The sequence below is a fragment of the Hyaloscypha bicolor genome (genome assembly GCF_002865645.1).
Source record: "Hyaloscypha bicolor E unplaced genomic scaffold K444scaffold_60, whole genome shotgun sequence".
In the NCBI taxonomy this organism is placed as follows: Eukaryota; Fungi; Ascomycota; class Leotiomycetes; order Helotiales; family Hyaloscyphaceae; genus Hyaloscypha; species Hyaloscypha bicolor.
The window spans coordinates 937,992-948,294 of record NW_020194562.1 but is presented as its reverse complement, the minus strand read 5'-3'; the positions used below and the strand labels follow the sequence as shown (position 1 = coordinate 948,294).

The window sequence follows — 10,303 nt, the reverse complement described above, 5'->3', positions numbered from 1 at the left end:
TAACTTATATAAAGTATTATAAAAACTCGTAATAAAAATACTAGTAATTATTCTTATATATTATATTATATTTAAAAAAAGCTATTAAAGTTAAATAAGTATTTATAGCCTAGTTTGCGATTTACTTAAATAAGAGATTATTTATAAAGCAAATTATATATTATTTAGGGAAGTAAATTACTAAGTACTAAATTAGGGGAAATTTCTAATATATTAGATATTTAAATAAGTACTAAAAAGCCTCTATAAGGCCTATATACTAAGCTTAAAAATATTAGATAATCTTATTATTTATTCCTGAGACTATAATAATTATATAGTTTATTTCTTTATAAATATACTTATAAATATACTTAATTACTTATATAGAAATATAAATCTTAATATTAATATAAAAATAGAACTTCTAAAGAAAATACGAGTTATATAAAATAACCTAATAATTATTATAAATAATTTCCTAGTCTAGAAAGCCTGGTTTATAAACTATAAATATATAACTATTATTCTAGTACTAGTATTCAGGATATTTATTCTTATAAATAATTATTATAATTATAAATATCTTAGGAAACTTCTTCTAATATATAAGTAAGGCTATAAGTATCTTATAAACTATATATAAGGCTTTTGGATTATTTTTAAGGCCATATAGTCTATAAGATATCTAACTAGTTATTATAGTTATAAGTTTACTTATAGGATTCTATAATAGATCTAAGAGCTTAGTATAAATAACTTTATTAACTAAATCGGGAATTAAAAAAACGGCTTTTTTCCTAAGAAATAAGAATAGATATATATATAGAAAGCTATATTTCTAATACTTAATTATATATATATAGCCTATATATAATCCAAAAAAGTAATTTTTTAGGTCTATAAATAGCTTTCTTACTTTTAATATAAAGATCTAATAAAGGAAATCCGAATAGTTAATAGCTTATTATTTATTTAAGAGGTAATCTATAATCTTAGACTAATATAAATTAGTTATAAAAATAATAAAAAAGCTTAGCTTACTAAAATATTATATAATAGCTATTAAGTCTTAAAAGAGCTATTATATAAAGTAATTATTACTTATAAAGCTTAATAAGAAAATAAAGTAATAGCTAATATTACTTATATAAATATTTTTATAAATTAGAGTATTTATAAATTCTATATATATATTTATATAAATATTTTACTAGTATAAATAAAGCTAATTAAGTAAAATAATCTTATAAGTAATATATATATTAATAATATATTACTAAAAAAAATAGCTAGTATAAAAAAATAGGAAAAAAGCTAAATAAATATAAAAATAATATTAATAAAAGACTTATTACTCTAGCTATATTTACTAATAAGTCTTATTATAGTCCTATAATTATAAACTATAATACTAGCCCGGGTTATTATATAGGAAAAATAAGATATAATAAAATAATATATATATTATATATATTTATAAATACTTATAGCCTATCTTATAAACTATAAGTACTAGATTATAGTAGCTTATATTTATATACTTATTTAGGATAAGAGCTATAATCTTATTACTTATTAGGAGATTCTTATAATAATAATTAGTATCTGGCTTAAGAATTAAGTATATTTACAAGTTAAGTAAGATCCGGAAATTAGTTTACTAGCTTATAAGATATTTATAGGCTATCTTATAAACTATAATAAATGGATTATAATTCGTAAGTATATTTATAAGCTATAAAAGAACTATATAATCTAAGTAAGGAAAGTTAGTAGCCCGTATATTAGTTATAAAGAGCGAATTATAAAAAAAGAGCTATATAAAGAAGAATTTAGTATATAAAATAGGCTATAATAGGCCTTAGAAATAAAAAAGCTTATTATAAATCTAAAAGTACTAGATTCTATAAAAGAAGTTAATCCGGGTATTTTTCTTATAACTAATTAATATAAAAGTAAAAATATAATTATATACCCGGATATTTATCTAGAAGGCCTAGTAAAGTAAGTTATTATTTATAAAGAGGTAAGAAAAATATAAAGGAAGCTTATAAATTAAAGAAAGTATTATATTACTCTTTTTATAATAGGCCTTAAAATAATTATTTATATAGCCAAAATAAAGGGCTTTATAAGCTATATAATAACCTATAAGCAAACTAGTTATATATATAAGAGCTAGCCAGAAGCGGGAAAGGAAAGCAGGAGGCCATATAGTAGGTAGGTTAGTAGGAGGGTTCTCTATAATATAAACTAGAGCCATAATAGATAATTAATAGATTCGTTACTAGTACTATAGGGCTAGCTCGTCTATAGAGATATTCGTAATTAACTATTATTATTACCGGGAGATAGGAAGGGTATTTGGATCGAGTTATTATAAGGCAGGGTACCGCTAGGTATAATTAGTAATATTTCGGGCCTATTAACTAGTTAATTAAGCCAGAAAAAGGAAAGGATATAAACTCAATAGTAAAAGCAAGTTTTATATAGCTTAGCCCGCTCTATAATAAAGTCAGAAGCAGGCCGGTTTTGCCTATAGGAAGTATAAAAGCGGGGAGGATCCATAGTAATAAAGAGAAGAAAGAGAGAAGAGTAATATAAGGTCAGGGTTTCTTTTCTTAGTGCCTTCTACGGAACCACTAGCTTTAGATTTTCCCCCGAGCTTTAAAAAATTATAATAAAAGCCCCTCGCATCTCAGAACTACTAAAATATAGAGAAAGGTACTCGAGTATTCTCTCTATAATCCTAAGCTAAGCTCTAAGGATTTAGACGTAATCGCGTTCCGATGCGCGATTCCCTAGAAGGGGGCGATTCTGGTATTCCTCACGTGACCAGTTTTTTTCCAGGAGCCCCGAGAGCCAACCGCTTAAGGGTGGTCCAAACGTACGATAATATAAAGAAGTGACGAGCTTACCCCCAACTTCACTCTGCGCTAACGTTAGTCGCGGCCCGAACCGCGACCTGACAGCAGCGGCCGAAAGCACGCGGTTACCGTGGAAGGAGCGAAATCGGAAGTAGTCTTAGCGACGCATGGTTGCCTTGTCAGGCTTCAGAGTCTACTTAGCTAGTTTCTCTCTCTATTCTCAATCCACACCCTTACATCCCCTCTTGATTCCAGAGATTTTCTGTTACAGCTTATTTTGGGGGCCAGGAGAAACAGCCTGCTGACTCTCCACCGGACAGCAGATGAACCTAGAACAGGATCCATATCGGGAAGGCAGGTCTATCTTAGAGAAGTGTTTGCACCGAGTCAGTTCTGGATTGTCATTGGACTTAAAGGTATCTCTTGCTCTCCACAACTTCAAAACTTAGTAGAGTAAGATGAGGGATGATGGTTGAGAACTCAGACGAGAATAGCTAGCTGCAGTTAGAATCACTGAGCTGTCAAGTTGCATGTTATCCCATGGAGTTACTCTAATTTCTCATACCTGTTGAAAGGTATAAAGAGTTCTGTCTTCGGTAGAACATCTTTCATTCTCTAATATCCATCAAACACCGAGATCATTTCTATCACTTTTCGATAGCCTCTCAATAGTGAAGATTTCTACCCTTTTCTCCTTTCCACCTGCGCTTTAGCCAGTCAAGTAACCTACAACATGACCCACAGCGGCGTTGATGTCCCCGTCGTCATGAAGGAATTGCATTGGATGGACAGAAAAAAGCATCTCAATAATTCCGCTCCGCAATCGAAACGGTCAGGTCCGATTAGTACAACCACGAACTGGGCAGGCGCAATCCAGAATTCGCCCGTCGCAGGATTTCCTTACCATCATTGCTGACTGGAGAGTGCCTGGAATTTACCCTCCTCCAGGTACAAGTGCACTAACCGGAGGCGAGACCTACTACTTGGTTGAGTGGGTTGGCATTGGTAGTGACTGCGGAACAATTATCCAGGCAGGAACCGGCCAAGCATTGACTGAGAATGGCCTGGGGCAAATTGCCTGGTGGGAATGGTTTCCAGACAACGCCATTACGACCATCAACATGCCAGGTGGGTGCATATAGAATTCGCACTGCCTTCTCGCTAGGAGTTAAATGCTCCCGATAGCCGCGCGACCGGAGATTAGCACACTTAGGCAAGACGGGTGAGTAGAGGTGAGACGAGGGACTTGGCACAAGAAGGCTGGTGAGGCCTGGCGAGGGTGGGTGAGGGCGGGTGAGGATGGATGAGGTTGAGGTGAAGCGAGGGTGAGTAGAGCGGCGAGATGTCACGTGCGAAGTGGCTTGGCGCACCCGCAATGTGAGGTGACGAATGGCGCGATACAACAGCTATACAGATACACAAGGAATCGCTGGTTGCACGTCCGCTCCTACATATTATACTAGCCTCACTGTTAACTCCGCATAGATACAACGAATCTGTACAGCTTGGAGAACGATATCTCAAATTCGACTCTCAGCAACTCCTGAAGGCGGCAGTCTCGGCGGTCTCAAATGAGGGTGCTCGGTATTGTACGTCCCTGTAAGAGCTGAGTATCGTACTCTTTGCTGATTTTGATTCCAGGCACGAGAGTTCTCAAGTGTCGTGAAGGACTCAACAATAAGGCTTACATACTCACCATGGACAACGGCTCCGAACTCTTTGCAAAGCTTCCGAATCCAATCGCCGGGCCTGCTTTCTATACAACAGCATCAGAAGTAGCTACTCGCCAATTCGTCAGTTCACTCACCACCCAAGAATCTGTGCCAAATCCCGACTTTGGTACAACTAGCTACGCGATGCATTGAATATCCCTACGCCGCGAATTATTGCCTGGTGTGCCGATTGAAACAATCCAGTCGGGGCAGAATATATTCTGGAGGAGAAGGCTCCGGGAAGGCCACTTGGAAGCCTATGGTATCAGTGGCCGATGCACTCCCGACTTGACATCATACGGCAGATTGTGGATATAGAGCAGAAGCTTGCTGCGACGACTTTTACAAAATCAGGCTGCATCTACTTCAAGGATGACGTCCCGGCGAATTTGTCCAGCGAGCTGGAGGTCATGACTGGTGTGCAAATCCACTCCTCGGTACTTGAGCCGTTCGAAATAGGCCCGCTAGTCTCGAGCGAGCTCTGGCGTGGCAAAAGAGCTGGTATGAACATGCATAGAGGGCCATGTGAGTGCGCTCTATTGAACTATCTTGTTTCTCTTATTCTGACAGCACAGATAATGAGCCGCTTGAGTTTGTGGGAGCCATGGCTGCAAACGCAAAGCGTTATATCACAACGCACGCCCGTCCTCGCATGAACTACCACCGATCCCTCACCGAACCCGAGTTACCTGAAGAAGTTCTCGATCTGCTAAACCGTTATCTCCGTCTCTCTTCATCTATGGTTCCTCCCCTGGGAACGGTTGACACACACTCACCCACACTTTGGCACCCAGACCTTCATCTTGACAATGTTTTTGTTGACCCGGACTCGAAGAAAATTACCCGCATAATTGATTGGCAATCAGCTTCCGTTATGCCTTTTTTCTACCAATGCGGCGTCGCTCGAATGTTTCTGTGTCCATGGCCAATTGCAAATGAGAATACCATACCGAAACTTCCTGACAACTATGACACCCTCGAAGCAGACGAGCAAGAAAAAATCGAAGCAGACCACAAGACCGAAGTCTCCTTCGTCTGTTACAAAGGCTTGACACAGCGGGAGAATCCAAGGCATTGGGCTGCCCTCCAATTACAAAAGCAAGGTCTCGAAGTGCGAACGCAACCATCACGCCTAGTTGTTAGAGTATGGGAGGACCACGATGTGTTCTTCCTTCGAAGGGCGCTGCTGGAAATAATTGGACAATGGGAGGACCTCTGTCCAGACGCTGGACCTTGTCCAGTGAGCTTCACCGAGCAGGAGTTGAAACTGCATGAGATCGAGGAAGACAGTCTGAGCGATGCTGCGGAAATAATGAGATTGTTTCGAGATAATTGGGGACTACCTGCAGATGGGATGGTGGAGCCCAGTAGGTTCGATGAAATCCGCACCGCTGTGGATGAGCCTAGGGACTCCTTTATTTCCGGGGCTGAGGAAGATGCGGAGAAAGCGGCGAAGATATGGCCGTATCAAGATCAGGATACGGACGTCTAGATGGCATATTGACGCAATGGTGTGCTGAGAGAGACGTCGTATGCCCTCAAATCTTAACGCTCAAATCAAGGGTTATAATATACTAGCTTATACTACTATTGAAAAATCTAACTTAAGATTTTTAAAGAGCTTAGGTAGCCAATTACAAGTCGTCAATACCCCTGCCCCAATCGACGCCCCCATCCCCCCCCCCCCCCCCCGGGGGGGGGGGAGGATTCGTTTTAGTTTTTCCCCTATTTCCTCCGCTGGAAGTAATATAGTAGTCGCGACGTTAAGTCCGACTATTATATTCAGGAAATTCCGCGTGTCATATTGCGCTCTGGCGTAAACATCCTTAGTATGCCAACACCCCTACAATGTAGATTAGAGACTGATCCGAGTTTAATAAAAGCGCCGAAGAGCTATTCGTCGTAAAACCTATTCAGAGTGCTTTCTTCCCCCGCCATAGAAAATGAAATATACAAGGAAGATAAAAAGGGGAAGTACCATCAGTGATTGGTTAGAAAACCGGACGACGGCATGACGTAATCCGACTCCACACCTCGGAACTTCACGTGGCTTTCCCCAGACGCGACTCTCTTCACTGTTTCAGAAACACAACTCCTCGACCGTTTGTCAATAATTTAGTACGTTCCAACTCTCGAGTGTATATATACAATATATACGGACTGCACCTACGAACTTGAGCCCTTTCCAGCTTCAGGATCCCCATCAAAGGCCAAGAGGCCACGGTTGCAACGCGCCACGGGAAAAGGGGCAACCGCATTCACTTGGTGTCAGGGTCATGAGGTTCAAGCCAGGATCGCTGCAGAATGTCCCCCACCAGCCCTCGTCCCAGTATTGATGAGAAGATCGCCGGAGGAGACGAATCCTACGATCTTGAAGCTCAAACCCGAAGCTATGAGGGCCTCAGTTCCACATCAGTCATCGATACCTCGTCACGCTCCTTTCTCGACAGACTGGAAGAGTCACCCGTGATCCAGAAATTCCTCGGCTACCCAGCCCCAGGCTCTCTAGAATTAAAGTCGACATCATGGCTAGATGGCGTCCGAGGAGTGGCCGCTCTGGGAGTTTATATCTTCCACGCAATGGGCCTCTGGGCATCCCTCGTCCCCGCCTGGCACGCGGATACACACCAAAACAATATCTTTCAGCTTCCTCTCATTAGAACGATCTTCGTCTCTGGCGGGGCAGCGGTGGCAGTCTTCTTCGCTGTCTCTGGCTATGTCCTCACCTACAAGTCTTTGAAATGGATGCGAACAGGCAAGAAGGACAAAATCTACCCCGCCGTCGCCTCTTCGATGTTCCGTCGTGGCTTCAGATTGTATCTCCCACCTGTGGTCCTCACATTCTGCGAAATGATAGCCACCCGCTTTGGCTTCACGCCCCCGTTAAACTTCTCGTTCGTGGCGGAGCCGACTCTTTCAGCGCAGTTTGTGGACTGGCTAAAAGATATGCACGGCTTCATAAATCCCTTGTATACCTTTCAAAAGGCGATGCAAGGAATCATCGTTCATCCGAAGTATGACGCCGTGCTGTGGACCATCCCCATTGAGTTCTGGGGTTCCTTTGTGCTGTACACCCTCTTACTTCTCCTGGTACGGATCCCAAGCAACCGCCTTCGAATGCTGTCGGTCGCTATATATGCCATCTTCTCCCTGCAAATGGGGAGCTGGAACATCTTCTGCTTCTCCTCCGGCATGTTGATCGCGGATTTCAACCTTGACCAAGAGGAGAGCAACACTATTCCGTCGCTTGACCGTCCTTCGAGATTCAGACTCATCTGGACAACCATCTTCGCAGTCGCGTTCTACGCCGCAGGGTTTCCAACCTTGGTATACGATGAAGCGAAGCAGAATCCTATGCCAGGTTTCGAGGTCCTAAGAGCAATCATCCCGATGAGCTTGGCTATGGAAGACCACTCCCGCTTCATCTGGTCACTCTCCGGCGTCGCTCTTCTCGCCTCCATATCTCAGCTCCCTATCAAAGGCATGTTCGAAACGAACTTCTGCCAATATCTAGGCAAGATCTCGTTCTCATTGTACCTGGTCCACGAGTTTTGTTTGATTCTCTTTGGTTTGAGGTTTTCGGAATTATTGATGGCAGTCACTGGAGTGGTACCGAAGAGCGGAACACTGGTCTATTGGATAGTTTGTGCAGTTTGGTTTTGGGCCTTTACGGCCATTGTTTGGGCACTCGCTGCCCAGGTGGAGAAGCGGGTTGACGCGCCGAGTGTGAGGTTTGCCAGGGTGCTGGAGAGGAGGTGTTTGAAGGTGTATAAAAATCTGTGGTGATTGTATAATAGAGTATAGACTTGTCAAGTTCTTTGTTGATCAGAGGTGTGTGGTTGAGTACGGAATATCCGCACGGCTGCCAGAGTCCATTTGGATATCCGAGTGTATCCGGAACTTGCATGTTCCCAGGAGCTCGGAGTATCATTTGTTCTTAAACAATTTTTCCCCAGCAGAATGGGCAAGTGCTACCCGCCGAGAATTTTGTTAAATGTTTCAGATTAAAAAAGGGAATGTTGTCCCGTTGTTGATTCGAGAATCATGGTCGTTAGCTTGAGAGTTCAACGCCCCGCTTCTGGCAAACTACTGTCATTTTCCAAGTAGACACCCTCTTTAGAGCTTTCAAAATAGACACGGCTCCCAAATCTCTTTGTACGCAATATTCCAAATTATATCTTGTTATATTAATATAAGCCTGCCCGAAAATAAAAGAGGAGCTATACAAGAATGAGGGAATATGTCACCTCACGTGATACCAAAGTTGATTCGATCTCAGAGGGCGATATAATCCCATCTTCTGTTATTCCCGAGGAAGCTCTGCTAGGAGGACTGTTGAACCGGTTTGCCGCCCCTGGGGAACACTCAGGCTGTCATCAAAGCTATTGCACTTTTCGACCCAGCTGCCAGCTTAACGTCAAATTAGGGCCTGTTTCGCACGGGCTCACGCAAGTTGGATACCGGATATTAGTAATATCGAACTCTAGCGTTCAACGCTCGATATTGAACGCTGGTATCGGTATAATTTAGACCCGTTTCTCAAGTCGTAGATACTCAGTATCCACTTGTAATTACGGGGCGTACAAACTAATCTCCGCTAGCCTATTGAGCCTCTTCTTCAGCCCCCTAATCTCCCCCTTCTAATTGAAACCTCTTGATTTATTAATCGCTTCCTTCTTTTGTAATCATTAAACTTAATTCAACTATAGTACGTACACGGAAAACTACAAATGCGAAAGCCCCAAATACCGTCGAACCAACTAGCTTCTCCATAATCTGGCCAGATAAACTAGAGACTGTACTAATTAATATTATGTAACGTTATATCGAGGGAGGGAAGCTGGCAGATAACGTCTTCAAAAAGATCGATTTTGTATCTATGGCAGTGGAATTACAGCCCGTTTACGTCTCCCTTAATATTAGTCCTGCTACTAATATTATTACCGGTTTGCAGATTAAAGGAAAGATCGAATGGGTACGTACTTTCCTGGTTCTATAATATTTTACTAATAAATTATATATCTAGTTCAAGAAGAAATACAAGCTATGGTTCGCACTTAAGGCTTTGACTGGTTTCAGATGGAAAGAAGAGCTATAATTAATATAGACTAAAGAGGAATACTGGGATGATTTTCTATTAGATCCAAAAAAACAAGACAGATTACGCCTGGTTTCGGAATCATATATACTACTGGGCACCCGATATCAAAGAGCTTTTGGGACCCCGATTAGCTACCGGTAAATACGCTTATACTACTCAATCTGCGAGAACTACGGCTTCCCTTACTGCGAAATCGAACCAAAGACCACCTATTTCACCTGAGAATAAACCGACTATAGAAGACTTCCTTAACGAAGACGGTATTCTCCAAAGGAACCGCTATCCAGAAGGTATACTTCTTCCAGGTAATAAAGATTATAATAAAGCAGACGATCTATTTAGTAATACTTATGGTATACCGAAACCATTATTATCTTTATTATTAATGCCTATACTAAGTTAACTCGTATAAGCTAGTATATTCAAGTATTCCTGCCCTCAGGGACTAGAAAAGAGGGCTTCTGGTAAGAGAGTAAAGATCTCTATAGGTATTAGTCTTTCTGGAGTAACTATATAAATTACGGATATAATAGGAGAAATACTAGCCTAGAGGAAAGAGGAATTTGACTTGAGATACCCTGAATATTAATATATAATAGATATTATCTATAAGATATATTAAGACTTGGTTAATAAACTTG

General features: G+C 40.7%; 3 protein-coding genes across 3 annotated transcripts; all 3 read left to right on the top strand.

Annotated features, from left to right (window-relative positions):
* Positions 1-3,396: 3,396 nt before the first annotated feature.
* K444DRAFT_394432 (uncharacterized protein) lies at positions 3,397-4,124 on the top strand. Its single transcript, XM_024872470.1, has one exon. The coding sequence runs from the start codon at positions 3,583-3,585 to the stop codon at positions 3,763-3,765; it is 183 nt and encodes a 60-aa protein (XP_024737408.1). The 5' UTR covers positions 3,397-3,582; the 3' UTR covers positions 3,766-4,124.
* Positions 4,125-4,148: 24 nt separating this feature from the next.
* On the top strand, positions 4,149-6,207 carry K444DRAFT_652672 (uncharacterized protein; the record flags this gene model as incomplete). Its single annotated transcript, XM_024885820.1, has 5 exons — positions 4,149-4,174; positions 4,335-4,438; positions 4,491-4,646; positions 4,766-5,086; positions 5,137-6,207. 5 exons carry the CDS (start codon positions 4,149-4,151, stop codon positions 6,051-6,053), a joined length of 1,524 nt encoding a protein of 507 aa, XP_024737407.1. The 3' UTR covers positions 6,054-6,207.
* A 411-nt stretch (positions 6,208-6,618) lies between these two features.
* K444DRAFT_612652 (uncharacterized protein) lies at positions 6,619-8,722 on the top strand. Its single transcript, XM_024880178.1, has one exon. The coding sequence runs from the start codon at positions 6,866-6,868 to the stop codon at positions 8,345-8,347; it is 1,482 nt and encodes a 493-aa protein (XP_024737406.1). The 5' UTR covers positions 6,619-6,865; the 3' UTR covers positions 8,348-8,722.
* Positions 8,723-10,303: the final 1,581 nt, after the last annotated feature.